The following is a 22,917-nucleotide window of genomic DNA, read 5'->3' on the forward strand; positions in this document are numbered from 1 at the left end:
TCTCCGCCCATTTCTCTTTTTTTTTTTTTTTTAAATGTTTTATTTATTTCTAGGAGAGAGAGAGAGACAGCATGAGCAGAGGAGGGTCAGAGAGAGAGGGAGTCACAGACTGAAACAGGCTCCAGGCTCCGAGCTGGCAGTCAGCACAGAGCCCGACGCGGGGCCCGAACCCATGAACCGCGAGATCATGACCTAAGCGAAAGTCGGACGCTTAACCGACTAAGCCACCCAGGCGCCCCCCCCCCCACCATTTCTCTTGCTTTCCTCCCTGATCCTGCCAGAGCCTCGCTGGGTGAGGGAGGGAGGGGGGGTCACGGCCTGACTGAGGGGACTGAGCTCATTTTCCCCAGGGGCCCCATCAGCCTGGGGGTGTGAGGGTCAGGTGCCCAAGAAGAGCCCCCACCCAGCCCTAGAGCCGGCCAGGCCCCTGCCTCTGATGGTAAGCTTCCTCCCGGGCCCGCCCCCCACCCCGAAATAGCAGTGTAGCCCTCTCCCACCCCCCAGCACAGGCCCAGCCGTGGGGGACCCCCTCTGGCCTCATCTCAGCTTTGGCCTCTACCCTTAGCCTACCTCAGCCCCTTAGCTCGGCCTCTGCAGACAAAGATCCAGAAATTGGACACCTTGCCCCCCCTGCCCGGCAAGCTGCTGTGGGAACCCAAGGAGTGGGGGTCAGGAGGAAGCCCCCATGGCCACCCGGCTGCCCCCAGCTAGCGAGGAGCCACTGCTGGAGCTTTTAGGCTGCCAAGTGTTTGGGGTCAGGATGGATTCTTAGAGCTCACTGCCTCCAGGCCACTCCCACCCAGCAAGCAGCTGCTGGCTGGTTAAAGGGACAGAGAAGGATGTTCTACTTTAAAAAAGGGGCACCTGCGTGGCTCAGTCAGTTAAGCATCCGACTTTGGCTCAGGGCATGATCTCGAGGTCTGTGAGATCAAGCCCCGCATCGGGCTCTGTGTGGACAGTTCAGCCTGGAGCCTGCTTTGGGTTCTGTGTCTCCCTCTCTCTGCCCCTCCCCCTCTCGCACTCTGCCTATCAAAAATAAACATTAAAAAAAAAAATAAGGAAGCCTCATAGGGCTCCTTCAGTGCTCAGGAGGAGACACAGCTTCTGTAGCTTTAGCCCAAGGTGACCGCTAAGGAGCGCAGACCCAGGCCTGTCCCGTCCAGTCTGGTGGCCAGGAGCCACCTGAGGCCACTGAGACCCGTGAAGTGGCCGGTCCCCACTGAGGTGTGCAGGCAGCGCAGAGTACAAGGGTCTTGAAGACTTAGGACGGAAACATCTCATGACTTGGTCGTGACATGGTCACATCGATGGTGGGTGAAACCCAGGCTTCAGTGTGAACACACAGTTTATCCACCGAAATGAGGTCACCTATTGCTTTTTATCTTGGTTTTTTTTGTTTGTTTGTTTGTTTTGATGTGGCCACTAGACAGACTTAAATGACCCAGAGAGGCTCCCACTGGTGGCACATTCCAGCTCTGTGGCCCAGCCTTGCACACTCATTGTATGCCCGGGGCCTGACCTGGCTAAATACAGGAGGAAGGAAGGAAGGAAGGAAGGAAGGAAGGAAGGAAGGAAGGAAGGAAGGAAGGAAGGGAGGGAGGGAGGGAGGGAGGGAGGGAGGGAAGGAGGGAAGGAGGGAGGAGGAAGGAAGAGATAGATGGACACAGGCCCAGGCCCCAGGTGAGGGGACAGGGACAGCAGTGGCCGGCTGCACAGTCCTGCTGTGGGCTCTCACCCTGGGTGATGGGCCGCAGGTGGGGATGGCTGATTCCCCTACATCCTGGGGACTCCCACCCAAGAATGGTGGTAATTCCCATCCAGGACGCGGGGGGGTCAGTGCCTGGGCAGCCAGTGGCCCCAACCAGGGCTGGGTGTGCTATGAGCTCCCCAGAAATAGGCCAGCATTGTCCCAGAACCGCTCCGCCTGCACCCACGAAGCCAGACCTGGGAACGCCAAGGGCACTGGCCAAAGGGTGGCTCCATCTTTGTCCAGCACCTCGACCTACCCAGGCCCCCGGGCAGCACCTCCCAAGAGGACTAATGGTCAGAGAGGGTGCTGGGGGAGCACAGCACCTCCCTGAGAAAGAAGGGCACCCTCCACCTGGAGACCCAGGGGTGCTGTCCCTGGAACCTTCCAGAACTCCATATCCTGCCCCCCCCCCCGCCAGTGACATTAGCCCCCAGCACTCACCTTGAGGGGAGGAGCAATATCTTACCTTAATCTGAGGGGCCAGCGAGTAGCAGGTGAGCTCAAACCGGACCTGGTCATTTCCCTGAAACGCGGGACACAGGGTGATTATCAGGAGCCGCAGGACAGGGACAGCACCGACAGCACCGTGTGACTGCTGACGACCTGCCTGAGGGCTGCTCAGGGCAGGTCCACCTCCAACCTCGAAACCTTCTGAGGTGGGGACTGTTATTGGCCTCTTTTCTGGAGAGGAAGCCCCACCTCCTGCCCTTTAGGCAGAGTCAAGATTAGAATCCAGGGCTCCCGCAGAGCCGGGCGGTGTGGGCCCGCAGGTGTGCAGGACGGGCTGCCTGTGGGCCCCGGTGTGTGACGTGTGCACGTGGGTATGTGGTGGGATGCAGGTTGTGCACTGCACAAACCCAGCGGTGTGCAGATCGGGGGCGGGGGGAGGCATGTGGCCTGATGCAGATACACCTGTCTGGGAACACAGTAGGGCGTGCACATGTATCATGTCTGTGCGCACTTCAGGGGGTGCACATGCGTGCGAGGCTGGGGGCCTGGACCCCCAAGATCCCCATCCTCCTGTAGGGAGTCCCAGCTGCCTGTACCTCAGCCTCTTCCCGAAGCTTCTTCCCCAACCTGGCCCGTCGGCCCCAACCCAGAGATCAAGTCCAGGGCTCGGGCCCGTGGTGCTTTAACGATTCATATCCATAAAGCTGGGAATCCTGCCTCCAATCTGAGCCTCAGTTTCCCCATCTATATACTTGCAGGGAGGGAACGGGGGGAACCCGGTGACCCCTGAGGGCTCCTTGCTCCTCGGTTCCTCTCTGAACAGGCAGGAAACTGAGGTCCAAAGAAAAGGAACTAGTTCAAGGGCACTGAGCCGGGTACTGGGCCCCCTGCAACCCCACCCGGGAGGGTGGCCCTGCCTTTCTGCGCCCGCGTCCTCCGCTGTAGAATGGAGACTCGGAGGAAGAGGAGGCCGCAGACACAATGGCTGCCAGTGTCCTGTGCTTCCCATCAGCTCGGCGCCCACAGGGGGACTTAAGCTGTGGAAATAACAGAGAGGCCTTGCGCCTGCTGTGAGAACTGCACAGGCCCAGCGAGGCAGCGGCGGGAATAACATGTTATTTTCCAGAGTCTTGTCAGGCGGCGCGGAAATACAGGCTTCAGCCCCTCTGCGCGGAGCCGGGGGCGGAGGGGGCGAGGCTGCCCCTCCCCGAGGCGCTCAGGGCCCTGAGCGGTGCCACACCGGCCATCCGGCTCCTCGTCCGCCAGCCGAGCCCCGTGCTGAGCACCTACTATGTGCTCGCTGTCACGGGGGAAAGCCACCTGGGGCCAGGCACATAGTTAGCCCTGCTTTGCTGACAAGGCTCAGAGACGTAATGTCACTTGCCCAGGGCCACACAGCCAGCAGGCAGCATTTCCATCCTAATAGCTCATTTTCCCGTGACTGGTCTGAGCTCTGGACTTCACCTGGTTGAATCCTTACAGCACCCGCCCCCCCCAACTGGAGGTAGGCCCTATTACTGTCCCGGCCTCACAGATGGGGAAACCGAGGCACAGGTGGCCACACTTGCCCAAGGCCCCGTGGACGGCACAGCTCCCAGAGCAAAGGCAGAGGATAAAAAGCAGACTCGGTGCGGGTTTGTGAAGCCCACGGCATTGCATCTCCTGCTGGTGATTTCCCCCCCACGGCTTCATGTTTCCCCAGTACAATGGCCGCTTGTGCCTCCTTGGACAGGCACACCCGGGCGGTGTCTGCCCACCTGGACCCACATGGGGACACCCATCTGTTCCACAGTCGGAGACCTGCGCACGGGCCAGACAGGCTCCCTTGGCTCAAACTCTGTCCCAGGTTGAGACCCAGGTCGGTCCAGCCCTTCCTCGCCCTGGAAGGCCGGACCCTCAGGACTGGGGTGGCCCCCCCGGCGGGAGAGGGGATGTGGCTACGTGTGCCCACTCGCTGATACACACGCAGGCGTGCGTGAGTGTGGGTGCAGCACCCAAGGGACCTGCAGGGGCTGGGGGGGGCGTCTGCCCATCTGTTCCTGGGCTAACCATACAGATGGCCCCATTTACAAAACTGCTCCCCGTACCCCTGCCTGAGTCTGGCTCATATTTCCAGGCCCTTCTTCTGAAGGGGGGGGAGGGTTAGGAGGCCCCGGAAGGGCTACCGCAGCTTCTGCGCAGCTCTCTGCTGGGGGGGCGATCAGGGCAGGGCGTGGAGACGGGACCCCCAGCTCCAGCTCTGTACCGGCCGCTGCTGGGCTGGGCCCTGGGCGGGAAGCTGCCTCCCAGCTCCAGGCCTTCACAAGGGCTGTTCCAGCCTGGGATGCCCTTCCCCCTTGGCATCACTGGCTGGCTCTTGCTCCCGCTGTGGCCCACCCCCTGCTGGGTTAGGGCTCCTGAGTCCAGAGCTGTCCTGGATAAATACTCGGGGAGCTAACGGACACACGCGTGAAGGGGACAGCCAGGAGGCTGGAGCCAGTTTCCTCCAGCAGGGATGCAGGGCCAAGCAGGGGAGAGGCCAGCGGCTGGGTTTTCCAAATGGCCACAGCCTCAGGACTGGCCACCCTGGGATCCCCCCACATCCGGGGGGGGCTCCCCGCAGTCTGCTTATACCCCTGCTCTCTCTCCACCGTGGACCCTTGCGGAAAACTCCACTGAGTGTCCTTCTGGCATCTCTCTTTGGGGTGACCGGCCAGACCCCACGCCAGGTGCCTCCATCTGGGGCCACGGGCCACTGCGGGCCGCTGGCCCCTTCCTGCCCCCAACACTTGGCATTTCTCTGGCCCTGGCCCCAAGCCTCCCTGGCTCTCTATTCACCCCCCTCAGGTCTAGGAAATTGCCTGCAGAGACTTGCGGGGGGGGGGCTTCCCCAGGTTCTGTAAATAAGGGGAAACTAAGGCACAGTTGCCCATGAACCCTCAGAGATGGCAGATCCAGGGTAGCACTGCACACCTCCCTCTCCTCCCCTCCCGTGGCCTTCGGACCACAGAACCTCTGTAGATGGTGTTCTTTTCAGAACCAAAGTCCCGCAGGGACAGGGTGTGTGTGAGTAGGTGGGTGTGGGTGCCGTGGGTGGCTGTGACCTCCTTTTCCAGCTGCTTTTCTCCCCGGTCAGCAAACGAAGGCCTCAAACCCAAGCCTCTGGTGCCCTCTTGTGGCCAAATGGAGAAGTGCGCACGGCCACTGGTGGCTACTCGCAGCTTTGCGGGGGGCTAGTCACGGGGGTGAGTTCAGGGAGGGTCTCCTTGGGCCCTTGAATCTCCCAAGCCAGGGCAGACCCACCATTCACTCCACGAGCCTTGAATGCCACCCATCCTCGGTCCTGGAGGGACCTTCTCCAGGCAGGAGCCCTTCCGGAATCCTGATCTGGTCTGAACCTGTCCGGAACCTCTGGGTTCTTGTGCACCCTCACCTACCGCCCTCCAGGCGAAGGGGACACCCACATCCGTGTCCAAACAGCCCAGGTCTGTCATCCTGCTCGCGATATGCTCGTGACTAGGCTCTAGGGTCACAGGTCTGTGCGAGAGACACCAGCCCCTTTCCTCCCCCCATTTCAGTCCAGAACGATCCCCAGCCTACCAGTAGGGGACTCGCTGGCCACCCCCATCCAGCCTGGGGCCCTCCCGTGCCTCTCAGAGTGAAGCCAACCCCTCGGCAGCAGGGACAGTTCTGGCTCTGTGCTTCCAGAAGGGCTGCTGTTCGGGGCTCCTGGCCCCCCAGCTTTGCACAGGCAGATCCCTCTGCCGGGCATGCTCTTCCCATACGCCGCAGTGTTCACTTCACCCACACTCCTCCTGAAGGTAGCTCCCCCTCCCTCCCCTGCTGACCCCATGGCTCATAGGCTCCGCCCCTACAGCCACCGTGTGGTGTCTGTCTGTCCACTCTCCTCTCCCTTGCTAGGACACAGGCTCCCCATGGGCGGGAGGAGCCCAAGAAGTTCAATGCCGTTGCTGGACCTGGCTGGTGTCCAACCCTTTCCCAAGTATAAGCTTGCTGACCTCATGCCCAATGAATGAATGAGTGAGTGAATGCCTGAGCTCTGGAAGACATGAGCCAGGGCCACCCTGGCCTGCAGCCACACCCTCAAGTCACATATCTGTCACCGTCTAGGCTGCAGGTGTCTCCATCACAGTGAGCCAGTCTGCTCCCCCTCCCACGGCCCCGGCCAGCCTGGGTAGTGGTGGGGGCCCTGGGTCAGGCTAGCTCGAGCATGCTGTAAGGTAGTGAGTTCCCTGTCGCTGGGAGGTGCAGAGTCTGCTGACCCTGGGCTTGTCAGAGAGCCGAGTCCTGTCCCGGGGGCTACCGGCATGGCATCCAGTGATGCTGAGAGCCCACGACCACAGAGCCTTTCTAGTACCGCTGCCCAAGACCTGCTTGCACTGGAGCCTCGTTCCTTGAGCACGGCCACCTGTCCCCCTCCCACCGGGCCCTCCCTCAGGGCCGGAAGCTGGGGGTGTGTCATGGGCTGTCTGCGTCCCCCACAAAAGCTAAGCTGAAGCCCCAGCTCTCGGTACCTGAGAACATGACCTTCTTTGGAAACAGGTCTTTAAAGAGGAGATGGAGCTCGGATGAGATCCTAAGGGTGGGCCCTAATCTCATAGGACTGGTGTTCCTGTAACAGGGAGGCATCTGGACACAGCGAGCCACGCCCAGATGAGGGAGGATGAGCAGAGAGAAGAGAGGACAGTCACGTGCGCACGGAACACCAGAGGGCCATGTCTATGACCGCTTAGCGCTGACGCCTTCTGGGCACACACCCCCTCCCGGCACCTCCCCTCCCCCAAGGGAGCCCACCCCGCCCGCGCCTCGGCCCCAGAACCGTGAGACAACACACTTCTGTGGCTGGAGCAAGCTAGGACCGCAGGGGGCCACACAGCCGGGATCACCCCCGCCTTGCCAATTCGGGGTTCCCAACCCTTCCCACTACACTGCATAGTGGCTTGTGCTCTGTAACCTGGGCCAGCGGTCATTGCCCTGGGCCTCAGGGTCAAGTCTGCCCAACTGCTCCCCCCATAGACAGAACACACACAGGAACCTGCATCTGCATCTCCTGGGGGCAAAGCGTGCACCCGCCCTGGACACCCGCCCCCACTCTGCCCAGCCCTCCCGGTGCCGTCCATCCAGGGGCTCACCTTTCCCGTGGCACCGTGAGACACATACTTGGCTCCCTCTCGCTGGGCGATCTCCACTTGTTTCCGGGCGATGCAGGGCCTGGCGAGAGAGGTGCCCAGGAGGTAGCGGTCCTCGTACAGCGCGCTGGATTGGATGGCGGGCCAGATGAACTCTTCCACAAACTCCTTGCTGACGTCCTCGATGAACACCTACGGGGAGAGGAGCCCATGGAGGGAGGCTCCAAGGAAGGGGCCCGGCTGGAGATAGAGCCCCGCCTCCACGGCAGAGGCTACTAACGGATCCTGGAGAGATGTACCTCCACTTTTCATTCTGCATCTGTAGCAGACATCGCTAATCAACCCTAGCACGTGGTACTATTCCTCCCTTCCTGCACTCATGCCAGACATTGCTAATCAATCCAGATACACCGTGTAGCTGAAACCCTATGTGGTCCTTAGGTCCGTCTCCCAGCTCAACGTTCTGGGCCTGAGATGAAACGTGCTGTCACCTAAGGTCTAAAGCGGTAGACAGGAGATAGTAATCCACGAAAGCTCTCAACCAGGGAAGTACTGTCCCCTAGGAGCAGTGGCAATAGCTAGAGATGTTTTTGGCTGTCACACCGGTGGGGTGTGGAAGAAGGCTCTGGTATCTCATGGGTAAAGGCCAGGGATGTGGCTACACATCCCAGAAAGCTCAGGTCAGCCAGCTGTATGCTGATCGTTAATTTTTTTTTATTTGAGAGAGATGGAGCATGAACTGGGGTGAGGGGGCAGAAAGAGAGAGAGAGAGAGAGAGAGAATCCTAAGGCTCCACGCTCAGCATGAAGCCCAACGTGGGGCTTGACCCCATGAGCCTGGATCATGACTTGAGCTGAAATCAAGAGTCGGTTGTTCAACTGACTGAGCCCCCCAAGACTCTGAAAAGATTTTTTTATAATGATGCTAAGCCACTATTTGCCTTGTTTGCTCGGCTGACATTCAGATTAGCACCGCAGCAAAGACCTGGGCAGACACCGCCACTGTGCTCCTAATGCCTCGTTTCCACTGTGATGACTGCACTTAAGAGCGATCTTGAAGCTGTAACAGTGATTAGCTCTGTTCGATCTCAAGCACAAAAGGTGAAATACACACCAGTCCTTCTGTTGCAATCCAAAGCGAGTTACAAGCTAAACTAGCCACATTTTTCATGAAACATCGTTTTTACTTGAAAGGAGGACTGACAGACAAAACAAGGTCTTTCAGACTTGAGCGTCTGGCCGACATTTTCACAAAAATGAAGTGAGCTTGTCACTTCAGGGAACACTGAGTATTTGTTGCCAATGAGAAAATTCAGGTGTTTTGGTAAAAATTGGAATTATGGACAACTTCCATCTGACAGCTTCCTAACGTTTCCGAGAATAGTGGCAAGATTGACAAATGCCATGTTCTGATATTTTATGATGAAATGTATCAACATTTGGAAGATCTGGATAACTCAATGAAACAGTGGTTTTGTTTTGTTTTTTTTTAGTTTTTTAATGTTTACTCTTGAGAGAGAGCAGTAGAGAGGCTGAGAGAGAGAGAGAGAGACAGAATTGGAAGCAAGCTCCAGGCTCTGAGCTGTCAGCAAAGACCCCAATGTGGGGCTTGAACCCACAAACTGCGAGATCACAACCTGAGCCGAAGCGGACACTTAACCAACTGAGCCACTCAGGCACCCCTAAAATAGTGGTTTTCAAATGACTGGTGAATGCATCACATCACACGATCTTGCATGGATGAAAAAATCCATCCAAAGTGTAAGATGGGCCCGTGGATTTTTTAAAATTTATTTTTATTTTTTTTTAAGAGAAAGACACAAAGAGAGAGAGAGAGAGAGAGAGAGAGAGCGAACCCACAAGCCAGAGTGAAGGGCAGAGGGAGAGGAAGAGAGAATCTTAAGCAGACTCCATGCTCAGTGTGGAGGCCAATGTGGGGCTCAATCCCATGACCCTGGGATCAGATACTCAACTGACTGAACCACCGAGGCGCTCCCGGACCAGTGGATTTTAATGCATTGAAAATTCATTGCTCCAGTATCACGTTCCCCATTACACTAATCTTTAAGAAACCACCCCTTGCTGTGTTTAGGTGCAATATCAAAAAATGTCCCCAACTCTCTGAAAAGGCTATAAAAACATTCACAAGGCCATATTTCTTCCATCATGTTGACCAAAACGACACATCGCAAGATGAATGGAGTCACAGCAACAAGAATCTACCTGTCTTCTGATAAACCGGACCCGGAAGAGATTTATAAACGTGGAACATATGCAGTGCTGCTTTTACCAAGCAATTTTGGTTTGGAAATAGTTATTTTTCTGAAAAATGTTACTTATGTTAACATAAAATATGTTTAATGTTCTTTTAAAGTGGGTCACTATGATTAATTTCAGCTTTTATTTATAATGTGATATCGACAGATGTAATCCACAGAACTATGGGGCACTGAAGACTTCAAGAGTGAAAAGGGGTCACAGGATTCTTTATATTTGCAACTTCTTATGAGCATATAATTAGTTTAAAATGAAACTGTTTGGGGGGGCGCGCCTGAAAGCTCAGTCGGTTAAGCGTCCGACTTCGGCTTAGGTCATGATCTTGCAGTTGGGGGGTTCGAGCCCCACCTCAGGCTCTGTGCTGACAGCTCAGAGCCTGGAGCCTGCTTCGGATTCTGTGTCTCCCTCTCCCCCTCACCATTTCTCATGCTTTGTCTTTCTCTTTCAAAAATAAATAAACATTACAAAATTTTAAAAAAAGAAACAACTTTTTTTTTTTAATGACGTAAAGAATAAAAGAAAATGAAAATTAAAAGAAAAGCAATGAGACTATAGCTTGATGGTATGGGCAAGAAATTCCCATTCCAATTCCAAATACATGAAAGTGTACGGGATCCCTAGAGAGCAAGGTTAAGAATGAGGACTAATCTAGTCATGAAGATGGCTGAACTGATCCAGAGTAACGAATGAAGGACAGACAGATCTTTACACAAAAGCCCAACTCGTGTGAAAGCCCAGGTCATTTTCAAAACTCAAGTGCTTTATTCCTACCTTCTGGGTTTCTGCTCACACAACCTCTCTTCTCTCTGAGCCACGAGGGGTAGCCAGTTTTAGGCCCGAGGCCAGTAACAGGATATGGGACTCACGCTTCATTTTAAATGTGCAAACTGGGCTCTCCCTATGTGCCAGGCTTCTTTTTAGGTTCCAAACCCCACAGAAGTGCCCTGCAGAGGGGACCAGTTCTTACCAAGCAGGTGGGCTGCTGGCTTTTCACGCCATCCCTGCTGGGCCCCCTGGCCACGTGCCCAAGTGAAGGGGAGAGGGTGCCAGGGATGTCCCCATGGGAGCAGCTCAGACTTTACACTGAGAGCCTACGTGAGCAGAGGCCCATGTTGGCCCTGTTCACCCTTGGGGCTCCACACCCAGCAGAGGGCTGGCATGCCACGTGATTAGATGTTCAGTCAGGGCACTAAACTCAACTGGAATTTTCTGATTCTGGATGGAAGGATGGACAGAGATAAAAGAGGAATGGACAGGTAGATGGATGAAAGAATGGGTAGACAGATGGACAGATGAATGGATGGATAGTTGATAGTTGGGTGGATGAATAAATGGATGGCTGGGTGGGTGGATGAATGGCTGGGTGGATGATGGTTGGATGGATGGATACATGAGTGAATCGATGATGATTGGCTGGGTGGATAGATGAGGGAATGGCTGGGTGGAGGGACAGAGGTATAAAAGGGGGATGGGCAGGCAGATGGATGGATGCGGAAGAGGAAGACGGATGGGCAGGTGGGATGAGGGGGTGGGGGGGGAGTGGATAGGGAAAGCAGGGAGATGATGGCATCCACACACCTGAAAAGAGAAGGAACTGAGCTCATACTCTTGGAAGCAAGAAGACCCAACTGGAAAGGAGGCAGGGGCCAAGGAGCCCTGGGCAGCCATGCCCACTGCTGCCTCCAACAGGTCAAAACCCCACTTCCAGGCCCAAATACTGCTGCCACGTGGTACCTTTTTGGCCCCGAGCTTCAGCGCCTTCTTCCTGGCTTCCTCGAAGTCTTCCTTCTGACCAATGTTGGCCTGAGAAGCAGAAGCAGAGAGGCCTAATCAGCCCAGGGGCATAAAGAGGGATGGAGAGGAATTTCAGCCCCCTCTCCCCCTGCAAAAGCCGTCTACAACGCCCCTCAAATGGAGGTAGCTCCCCCTTTCCAGCTGACTATGAGTGAGGTGCTTCTCTCCCTGGGCCTCACCCTCCGCTACCTGAACGACAAGGGGACCGGGCGCTATTAGGTATATTGACCTTGACTGCAAACCAATCATCCTGGCAACAGCTTAACTTCTGTATGTGGAGCACCGTCCTCACTTCCTCTATGAACAGAAACTTTTCAGGGGCCTCTTTCCATAAGAATGGAGGGGAACAAATCATGTCCCCTGCTCACTGTAGGGAAAGGCCCATGATCCAAGGCGAGCCAGTCAGAACCCTTCCTGCACAGTCACAGCCATAGAGACCAATACACAGTGGGCAGTGGCTCAGGCAGTGAGAATCCCCCAGGCACTACCATCAGAGCCCCTGGAGGAAGCCCTCCTTTCTCTGTGAGGGCCAGGCTACAATGATGTGAGCCCTGCCTGCCCTGTGGACAGGCCAAGGACGAAGCCAAAGAGAGCTGGAGACAGATCTGGATAAGCACCTGGATCCAGCCTTGCCTGAAGCTGTCCAAGCCCCGGATTTCTCAGTTACACTGAGCCAAGAACACTTGTTCTTTTGTTTGTCCATTTTAAGTGGGTATGAATCAGATTTTTAGAATTTGCACTCAGGAGTCTTGACTACACGGAGAAGGGTTCCAATGCTCCGCCTAGTTTATTAGAAGTGGATCTGGCTTGGGGCGCCTGGGTGGCTTAGTCGGTTAAGCGTCCGACGTTCGCTTAGGTCATGATCTCGCGGTTCGTGGGTTCGAGCCCCACGTCGGGCTCTGTGCTGACTGCCAGCTCAGAGCCTGGAGCCTGTTTCAGTCTGTGACTCACACTCTCTCTCTGACCCTCCCCTGCTCACGCTCTCTCTCTCTCTCTCTCTCCTAGAAAAAAAAAAAAAAAAAAAAAAAAGAAGTGGATCTGGCTTGATTGGGGGCGTCTGCTGGACTCGGCATGGAGGGTGGCGTCACACATAGCCTGTTACCTGTGGCCTGCGCCCTATTTGCCACCCGAGAACCAGGTGATCGCTGAGAGCTCTGCCGGCTCAGTCACTCCAGGTTCTACAGTCTTTGCAGCCTTCCTGGGCGGTGACAAGGGACTTTGGAAACAAACAGGAAGACTGTGTGCCCTCCCCGCTCCCTTCTGCAGGCCAGCGCCCACGGTCCCTTGCCAGCAGGCTGGCCGAGTCGCACGGCCAAGCTCACTTCCAGCGTCCCCTGCTCCGGTCGCCCACAGAGAGCTGGCCTCCCCTGTGCTCCGTGGGGCGTCCCAGACCTGGGGACACCGCGGATGTTATTTGACAGGTGAAGAAAGTGGGGCAGAGCAACGAGAAGCCTACAGCTGACAGGCTCCGGGAGGGGAGGAGGGGCTCGGGGGAGCGTGACAGCGAGCACTCGGACAGCAGGACAAGCAGCTGGAAGGATGGACACATGGGAGCCTCCTCACCAGGTAGGCGATGACGTCATAGCCTTGCTCCTTCAGCCACACGAGGATGCAGGAGGTATCCAGGCCGCCGCTGTAGGCCAGGACCACGGAGCCTTTGCTGGACATGTCGCCTGGAGGGAGGGGACGCTGGTGTTGAGGAAGGACAGTGACTCAGAGCCCGCCCATCCCAGGCGGCCAGCCCCTGCAGACAGCCCCCACCTTGGCCTTGGGAAGCCTCATTCCCTGGAGGGGCTGCCACCGGGGGAGGGGAGGGTTGGATGCCGTTCCTTCCTGCAGCCTCGGCCCTCCCCCTCTCCCCCCGCCGGAGATCCAACCCCACACACTGCACACACACCCTTACAAACAGGCAGGGAGGGTCCTGGGAATAAGATAGCAGCTTGGAGCAGAGGGGGGGAGGGAGGAAGCAGGTCTTGCTGGGAGCCAACCCCCCACCAGCTAGAGAAGGTGCCTGAGGCTGAGCTCTTGGGACGGGGCCAGGGGGTTCCTGAGACCTGGGCGGGGCCTTGGCTCCAGGCCTTGGGCAGCTCGGGAGATTGACCAGCAAGGCCCTGGGGTCCCTCATGCAGCTCACCCGCACCCCCACCATGACCCGCTATGGCGCCCGACGGGGAGGCAGACACTGGGGCTCAAGGTCACAGAGCTCGGCCCAGCATGCAATGCATGCAATGCTGCCTCCTCGCAGAAGAGGAGGCCAGGGTGCAGGACCCCCCCACCTCCATGTACCCCCCACCTGGGGCCCCAGCGAGCCCTCAAACACTGGGATTTCAGGCTCTTTTCATTTTTTTTTTAATGTTTTATTTATTTCTAGGAGAGAGAGAGACAGCGTGAGCAGGGGAGGGTCAGAGAGAGAGGGAGTCACAGACTGAAACAGGCTCCAGGCTCTGAGCTGGCAGTCAGCACAGAGCCCGATGCGGGGCTCGAACCCACGAACCATGAGATCATGACCCAAGTGAAAGTCGGACGCTTAACCGACTAAGTCACCCAGGCGCCCCCAGGCTCTTTTCAAAGCACCTCAGTGATCTGCTGTCCAGGATGCAGATGGAGACACTGAGGCCCAGAGAAGGAAGGAGGCAGGCGGAGGGAGGTCCTTCCTGGAGGCATAGATGACACACCTGTCCCTCTGCATCAGGGACAGAGCGTCCCACCTTATCCGTCTCCTCAGCCTCACTGAGGCACCAGGACCCCTGCTTTCTTGCCTTTGCAGCTGCTGTTTCTTCTGTCCGGAAGGCTCTCCCTGAGCTTGTGGGCTGTTAGGACGCGCCCTGCGCCCCCCAGCACCCCCACGAGGTCCTGAGTAGTACTGTTATTGTGCCCACTTTGCTAAAGAGGCAGGTGAGGGTCACAGAGGTGGCAGCCACTTGCTGGAGGTCACACGGTCCGCAGGCAGCAGGACCAGATTTGGACCCAGCCTCCCCGGACGTGGCCCCCGCTTCCTGCGTCTGGTGAAAAGCCTTTACACTGGAGTCTGACCAAGGTCAAGGTCTTTATTAGACACTATTGGGAAAATCTGGGGACCCCCCCACAGCCACAGGAGCCCACGAGGGGTCCCCACCATCGCTACCATAAAGATGCAGGCTCTCGCATACTGAAAACCTCCCCTGGGCCTGGAAGTCCAGGGAGGTGACGTGCCATCTGGTCCCCCAGCCCTGTGCACAGAGCCGGGATGCGGCGTGACACTAGAACATGCCAGCTGTGTGCAGCTGCATCTCACTGGCCCACTGGCCAGCCCCAGGGCTCACACGCCCTGCGAACCCTTGGCACATGGAAGGGTGGAGAAGTGAGGTTGGGGAGGTGCATTGCTGACGGACGCACGTGACTTTTGCCTCCACTGGGCATTCGACCACCTGCCAGGCCCTGTCCCCAGCCCGGCTTGCTGGTGACAGGCCATCAAAAATGGAGAGAAGGAGGGGTGCCTGGGTGGCTCAGTTGGTTAAACGTCTCACTTCAGCTCAGATCATGATTTCACAGTTCGGGGGTTCGAGCCCCACGTCGGGCTCTGTGCTGCCAGCTCGGAGCCTGGAGCCTGCTTTCCATTCTGTGTCTCCCTCTCTCTCTGCCCCTCCCCTGCTCGCGCTCTGTTTTTCTCAAAAAAATACACATTTAAAAAACTTAAAAAATAATGGAGGGAAGGAGGAGGGAGGGAGGAAGGACTCTGAAAGTACCTTGGATGGGACGTGTGGGTTCCCGGCTTCTGGAATCTGACCTCACGGCTCGGTGAACCACTCTGCAAAAGCGAAAGCTGTATCAGCTACCAAACAGCAGTCTGGGTGACAGGCCCTGGTGATCGTGGAGACCTGGGGAGGCCCAGGAGCCAGCTGCACAGTCCCCCAGCCCCCAGCCCCCCAGCCCCCCGGCCCCAGGTGCTGTGTGCGTGGTGTAGGGGGGCGGGGTGGGTAGTCTGTTGCTTATCTTTCAAGCAGCTCTACAGAGGTTTACTTGATATGCAATAAACCGCATCTGCATCTATTTTGAGTGGCCGATTTAGTGTGAAACTGTCCCCACAGCCAACATAACGGTCTGGCACGTGCTGAACGCTTCCCTTCGTGTTACCTCCACTTTGCAGACAGGGAAACTGAGGCTCGGGTTAAGGAACTCACTCAAGGCCTTGCTTGGCTGTTAAGCAGCAGGGACAAGACTCAAACCCAGAGCAGCTGGGCCCCGGAAGCCTGCTGGCGGAAGGTACGAGGCCCAGCGAAGGGAAACGCTGGGGCCAGGCATGGTCTGGGAAGCCATGGGCGGCTCAGACACCCCGGTGTGGCTGGGGTGCGCTCAGGACAGGGAGACATGGGGCAAGGCCAAGATTCACCCTGTTCTTCAAGTCGCCCCGGCTCTGCCGCCTCCTAAAGGCACCTGGAGCCCAGACGGTGGGCACCAGAGTCAGGGAGAGGAAGCGCGAGGAGACAGACAGGCAGACAGACAGACAGACTGCCTGGGTCTGCCCCACCCTGCCCGGTGATCCCATCACGGCACATGTGCGCCGTGTCCTAATCGTACCCCCACTCCCCTAGCTGTGAGCTCCGCGGGGACGGGGGCCTCTCCCGGACAGCTCTGTTCTCCTTCCAGAAGTTGGTTCCTTGCGTAGAAGAGAAGCTTAAATCCCGTCTGGAATTCTAAGCATGCTCTCCTCCCTGCCGCCTGCCAGGCCGTGTGCATGCATGTGCACCAAAGACCTTGGCCTCTAGGGATGAGCTGTGTGAAAAAACGCACTTATCTAGGACTGTGCACGCCTGCACATGTGTGGTATGTTTGGGCCTGTGCGTGCAGAGATCAGTGGGGCAGGTGGGCTGGGAAATGATGCATCTTTCCAGCGCCCCCCCCCCCCCATCCGCGGACCGATGAAGCTTCTCCTCCCCCAGCCAGCAGGGTCCCTGGGCTGTGCCATGACACTGATGTCTGTCTCCGTGAGTGGAAACGACCAGAGCTGAGGCCTGGGGGCCGGGAGAGAACAGATACGGCCCAGTGAGTGCCGCTATGGCTGCTTCAGCTGCTCATCTGCCAGACGCGGCTGAGAAGAGCCCATCAGTCCACGGGGCGACAGTGAGGATTCAGTGAGACGCTGGGGGTAGGAGCCAGAGCTGGGCACCAACATGGTCACGGCTCACCTCAGGCCAGTCCCTCCCTCTCCGGGGCTCAAGCGAGCCATCTGCCGTTCTGGTTCTGACAGCCCAGGACCCGGGGCTGCTGCCTGGGGGAGGCGTCTAGCAAACCCTCGTCTCCGCCCCACCCTCCGTGAAGGGTGGGTTTTCCCAGCTCCCAGGCGCATGACCACTGCCAAGAACATCTGTTTCCTCTCCCATACCCTTCACCAAAAGACGGACACCTTGGAGGAGAGAAGGCCGCACGTCAAGATGCCTGCCAGCCTGGTCTGAGGGGGCAAGGCAGGTGGCATTCTCCGGGGCCCCAGCCCGAGCCACCCCACCAGCCTCCCATGCACCTGCTAGGCCCGCCTTGGATACATCCTCAGTTCCAATGAAACCCATGTGCTCCTAAATGTCAAAGCTGGAACAATGACAAGAGTAGATACTCTGTTCAGCACCGCACAAGTGCCAGTTCAAGGTGGCGACTATTACTGATAATCAATATCAGCTATCATGACCACGTTGGGGCTCAGAAAAGGTAAGCGACTCGTCTGGGCCTCCAGTGCTGGGGCTGCAGCCGAGGCTGAGGACAGACCGCCTGCTCTTTGCTGCCCTGGGCCCTATAAGCTCTGAACTTGAGGAGGCGACAGGTCGCCTCCCCCTCACTTTTGTCTTCCAGAAAACAAACCCCCCAACGAATCATCAATCAGCAGGGAAACAGCTGAGCGCATCTTCTTCCGGAACCACTGCCTGACATTCTAACTCCACTGAGCTGGGTTCGTTAGAGTGTTTTTTTTTTTAACCCCAGCTCCGCCTAAGCCGGAAGAATTCTCTGACTTTGGGGGGTTCCTCCTTCTAGGGTTTTCCAACTCCCATCCCCTTGGGGCGCTCTTTTGTGTCTGACAGAGCTAGGCTGCAATTCTACACTCTGACCAGGAGGTGCCGCTGTCGGGTTTCAGCCCGACCACCCGCCCGACCGGGTCGCTCATCTATCAGCACAGGCTGGGTAAGACAGGGGAGCGATTTTCTTCCCAATTGACAGATGAGGGAGCTGAAGTCAAGGGGCTTGTCCTGGGCTAGACAATGAGCTGGCTCTCGGCAGCTGGGGCCTGAGAACCACATCAGGAACACTGGCTTTCTTGGAGATGGGGGCACTCCAGCAAACATCTTCCACCCAGGGGTAAGGGTCACCTGGGAGTCTGCGGGGGCTGGGAAGGTTGAGTCTCTGCTTCTGGTGAAAAGCCCCTAGACGGGTGGTAGGCACACTAAGGAGATCTCACCGGACTTTGGTAAGAGACAGGCAAACTTCTAAGAGCCTTTGGGGCACGCTGGGGAGAGAAGAGAGCATTCATTCATTTGCTGATCCTACTAATATTACAAAGCCTGTTGGGTACATGGCCTCCCCCCAAGTCTGGGGAGGGCACCCCCCAAGTCTCGGGAGCGAAGACACCAGGCCCTGGAAGCTCAACCCTTCCCAAAGTGTAACAGCAGAGCTCAGAGCCTCAGACCCTGAATCCCGATGAGTTTATCTCTTTCCACATGGGTGCCCACAGGCAAGGCACTCTCTTCGGGGGCTCTGTGCTCCATTGAAGGCATCTGGCCGTCCTGGCTTGCCTCCCAGCTAAGGGAGCTAAGATGAAATGGGGCATGGGAAAGTGCTTGCACAGCGGCTAAGTCTGGGCCCGGCCCCGCTCCGTGAATCAGACTCCTGGGGCCCTGGGCCAAGGGAAATGGCCCGCATCATGGCCAAGTGACCGCAAAGCCCAGAGCAGACGGTCAGTTGATGGGGCCCATGTGAGTACTCGAGGGAACTTAGACTATAACCGAGTGGGGGCCTCGCTCCCCTGCCCCACCCGGTGCCTGGCCCAGGGGTTAGGTGCTCAGTGAGGCACCTTTCATCACTCAACTTGTACTGAGCAGAACCAGAATTGCTTCTCAGCACAGTGCACAGGTGGGTCCCAACTGGGACAGGTCTCCACCCCATCCCCCAGCCCCCCTGCTTGGGCTCGGAGAGGGGGATGGAAGGGGGGAAGGGAATTTAGAATGAAGATTCCTCGGGTCCTAGCCACCCGTTCCTTTTGTGGCTCTTTCTGTCTACGGTCTCCTCGCCAGAAGCTTCCGTAGGAGGGTAGAGATCTTGTCTCCCTCTCATGTCCCCTGTATGGCAGGCGGGGAGGCGGGCCCCAGACAGTTAATGAGTGCACGGACCCAGCCTCGGCTCTCAGTCTACTGAGATGGCCCCACCTCTCTGTTTCCTAGCCTTGAGCCTGTGCCAGCTCTGACAGATGGGGAAACTGAGTCTTGGGAAGCTGGCACCTGATCCAAGGTCTCACCCAGTTGTGCCTGCCTTCGGGGCTCGGGTCTGCTGGCTCCGGAATCTGCCCCGTCACCAGCCAGGGGCTGGGAAGGAAGGATCAAAGGCCAGGGCCTATTTGATCCCTCCATGGGGAGAGAACAGGTTTGTTCCTGCCCCAGACTGCTTGTCCGGGCCTCGAGGCCCCGCGGGGGACGCCCCCACTGCGCAGAAAGGAACACCGAGGTGGCCGGTCACGGGACCTCCTCAGGAAGCGCTCTGGCGGGCGGGAGAGGGGTTTCCTCCATTTCATAATGACCCTCCCTCTCCTTTGGCCGACAGCAACGGGGACGGCGGGCGGCCGTTTCCTGCGAAGCGGCCCCTCCCACAGTCCCGGAGCCCAGTGGCAGCCAGAAACCCGGCACAGCGACCCGGGCGCGGCCCCCGCCCTCGGGAGGAGAACGCCGATCCCCTTCCGGAGGCAGAGACTGACGCCCCCTGCAGGGAGGGAGCGCACTCACAACCAGATTCCATGCATCTGGCAGCGGTAAACTGAGGCTCGGGGCTGGGGGAGGGGCCGATAGACCCAAGACCCCGGGCCAGGGGCAGAGGTGGGGCAGGAACTCAGAGGAACTCAGTTTGACGCCGAGAAGGGGAGGCGGAGACAGAGACGAGGCGAGGCGGCGGTGGAGGGAGGTCAGAGAAGGGGTGAGAAAATCGGGACCCCCCCCCCAACCCTCCGGACTCCCAAGGTCTCTATCTGGGGGGTTCGGCCACAGAGGAAGCTGGGTTAGACACGGAATCCAGAAAGGACCTCGGCCCGCAAGGGGGACACATAACCTGGCCGCCCCCCACCCCCACCCCCACCCCGCATAGCCCGGGACGCGCGCCCCGGCCCCACCCCCGGAGAACAGGAGCCGGGGCGTCGCTGTCCTGCCCTCCCGTCCAGGTGCGAGTGCGCGGCGCGCGGCCACTCGGGGCCGCCCTCGGCTCCCGCCCGCCCGGGCGCCGGAGCGCGGTCCCCTCGGCCTCCTCGGCTCGGGCTCGCTGTCGGCGGGACCCGGGGGCAGGGCGTCCTAGGCCAGGGGGTGGGAGCGGAGTCTCGGGCCGGGGGGCTCCTTACCGTGGCCCAGGCGGCGGTGGCGGGCGGCAGAGCAGGGCCGGTTGCGTGGCGCATCCCAGGTTATAAACACCGGGCTCGGGGGCAGGGCCCGCGACCAGGGACACGTGGGGGGGACGCGCGCGCGCGACAGGCCCCGCCCCCAGACCCGGCCCGCCGCGGCCACTTGCAGGTGCGCAGGGCCCGGCCTCTCCCTCGCTCCTCGCCCGCCCTCCTCCCTCTCCCGCCCTCGCGCCCCCCCCCCGCCCCGCCCCCCGGGGCCGCACGTCCTCCCGAGGGCGCACGCGGCGGCGGCGCCACCGAGGGTCTTCTCGCCCTGGCCTGCGGGCAGGTGGCTCCTCCCGCGGGAGCGGGAACAAAAGTCCCTTAGGCGCAGGGAATTTCGTGTCCGCTTTTAGCAAAGCCCGTGGTGGCCTCTCCGCAGACCTCCCCTCCCCCGCAGCGGCCCTCCAGGTAGAGGTGGCACTAGAAGGCCTTGGCTTCATCCCTCCCTCCGGGGCCGGCTCTTGGCTGCCTCCCCAGAGCCGGGCACCTGACCACCCCCTCCAGGGCACCCCGTTAATAGTGAAGAGGAGACTGGCCAACTGCTAGGCCCCCAGGCAGCAGGGGTGAGGCGAGGCTTCTTGCCTGCGGAAAGACACGGGGAGTTTGCTGCCCCAGGCTGGCCTTCAGAAGTCCCCCCGCCTGGTTTAGAGGCCCCAAAGCACCAGTCCCTGCAGCCACAGCTGGGTAAAACAGCAGGTGCCCAGCTGTCCAAGGCAACTCCCAGTCCTCTCGGCCCTGAACCCCCTGGGAAGTGGGGGGCCCCGGACCATACTGCTGGTTTGCCATTCAGCCGTTTTGTAAAAGTGGGGGTGAAGCTGGGGGGTAGGTGGTGTTGAGGAGGCAGCCCTGTCCCCTTCCTGCAACCAAGAAGCAGACAGAGAAGGGGACCCTCGGCAGAGGGGGGTGAAGGCTGCTCACATAGTCACTTAGTCCTTCACCCAGTCAGTGCCTCCCCCCAACCCCCATCCTAGCGCTGAGCATCCCTGCCCAGCCACCAAGCACGTGTGCCAGGCGAGTAGCTGTGACCCATCAGTAGGCAAAGGTTTAAAAGCAACTGACATGCGAAACCACAGCTTTCGGGCCGCAGAAACCCCCCAGCCTCTGACGCCCGAACCCCAGATGTGGCCGTGATGTCCAGGAAGCCCCGTCAGGAGCTGTGTGGGGCTGGGTGACTTGAGGCACCTTCCTGCCAAGGAGGCGGGGTGGCAGCTGGACCCTTAGCCCACTCACTGCGCCGCCCCTGGGTCTCACAGAGCCCCTGGCCTTCCTCACTAGCAGGAAGCAGGGGAGGAACAGCGGCAACAGCACACCTTCGGGGGGAGGGGGGCAGCCTTGGGTGGCTTCCATCCCCAGCAGGAGTGGGGAAGGAGGGGCAGCATTCGCAGTGTCCCCTGACTTCGTACTGAGTCTTTGTTTCTTCCTTTGAGATGTTACTGCTCCTTGAGAAAGTTGGGGAGGGTGTGGGTGAAGAGGGAGCATCTCCTTGGAGTTATTGCAGAGGACGTGTGTGTGGGGGGGAAACTGAGGCAGTGAAGCCTGATGTTCCCCCCCAAGCTCCCCAGAGCCATTCCCCAGACCTTAGGAAGAGGATGGGGTGAGGGATACGCCCCTGTCAGTCTCGGGAAGATGGGGGAGGGGCAGCGGAATGGAGAGGAAGTCATTCCTCTGGGTGGATCTGGGGCTCAGTCACACCTTGTGGTTATCACCAGGCATAAAGGTATCTCCCTACCTTTTTTTTTTTTTTAATATTTTTATTTATTTCTAGGAGAGAGAGAGAGAGAGACAGCGTGAGCAGGGGAGGGTCTGAGAGAGAGGGAGTCACAGACTCCAGAAACAGGCTCCAGGCTCTGAGCTGGCAGTCAGCACAGAGCCCGACGCGGGGCTCGAACCCACGAACCGCGAGATCATGACCTAAGCGAAAGTCGGGCGCTTAACCGACTCAGCCACCCAGGCGCCCCGGTATCTCCCTACCTTTATTTGATCTTCACGACTGCCCCATATGAGGCCACTATGATTGTTATGCCCATTTTACAGACAGGAACAGAGAGAGGGTATATCTTTCCCAAGGCCACACAGCATGTTAGTAGCAGAGCAGGACTAGACCCCAGGGTCTGAAGCTCTGGCCAAACCCTCTGCTGCAGCTCAGGCTTGGGTTGAACTGGCAGAGGAACCAGGGTCTCGGTCCCAGGGTCCCAGGCTGCCGGGACCTTTACTCTCTGCTGCAGACACGGCTCCAGTCCCGGGACTGTCCCTTTCCTACGCACAGGAGCAGGTGACACAGCTATCCTAAGAAGAAAATGGGCCCAACCGCTAGCAGGGGTCCCGCCCACTGGGCGCCAGGGTGGATGAGAGGCAGAGATCAAGGCCAGGTGGACTGGCCGGCTCCTGGATGAGCCGCTTTCATCATGCACCCCTCCATCTGCCAGGTGGAGGTCCGCACCCTACCCCAGCCCTGGCCAGAGGGGACCCCCTCCCTGGGGCTGAGCCTCCGTGGCCTTTACCTTTCACCCACACCCAGGTCAGGGCTCCTAAAGGACCCTCCACACCTCCTACATAAGTGACCTTGGGTGATGCCTCTGCCCTTTCCTTTGCATCTCCACCTCGCCCCCACTGGCCTGTCTTCTCTTACTCAGACCGTTGTAGCCTCCTTGACCATTTCTGTGCCTCTTCCTTCCAGTCCCCTGCTCCCCGCCCACAAATCCTTTCTCCGCACAAGAGCAGAGTTCTTTCTTTTTTTTTTAAATGTTTTATTTATTTCGAGAAGAGAGAGAGAGTGAGCAGGGGAGGGTCAGAGAGAGAGGGAGTCACAGACTGAAACAGGCTCCAGGCTCTGAGCTGGCAGTCAGCACAGAGCCCGACGCGGGGCTCGAACCCACGAACCGCGAGATCATGACCTAAGCGAAAGTTGGACGTTTAACC

General features: G+C 58.5%; 1 protein-coding gene across 1 annotated transcript in view; it reads right to left on the reverse strand.

Moving 5' to 3' along the window:
- The window catches only part of ASS1 (argininosuccinate synthase 1), a 52,279-nt gene extending 32,241 nt beyond the window's left edge, over positions 1 to 20,038 (reverse strand). The window contains exons 1-6 of the mRNA XM_039229554.1: positions 19,957 to 20,038; positions 15,125 to 15,186; positions 12,963 to 13,072; positions 11,340 to 11,408; positions 7,333 to 7,521; positions 2,207 to 2,273 (exon numbers count right to left, since the gene is read on the reverse strand). Of these exons, the coding sequence (XP_039085485.1) occupies positions 2,207 to 2,273; positions 7,333 to 7,521; positions 11,340 to 11,408; positions 12,963 to 13,067 (430 nt within the window). The 5' untranslated portion in view covers positions 13,068 to 13,072; positions 15,125 to 15,186; positions 19,957 to 20,038. The remainder of the gene's footprint in view (positions 1 to 2,206; positions 2,274 to 7,332; positions 7,522 to 11,339; positions 11,409 to 12,962; positions 13,073 to 15,124; positions 15,187 to 19,956) is intronic.
- Between the last annotated feature and the right edge of the window lie 2,879 nt (positions 20,039 to 22,917).

The sequence above is a fragment of the Hyaena hyaena genome, unplaced genomic scaffold, assembly GCF_003009895.1.
Source record: "Hyaena hyaena isolate Hyena2069 unplaced genomic scaffold, ASM300989v1 scaffold_38, whole genome shotgun sequence".
In the NCBI taxonomy this organism is placed as follows: domain Eukaryota; kingdom Metazoa; phylum Chordata; class Mammalia; order Carnivora; family Hyaenidae; genus Hyaena; species Hyaena hyaena.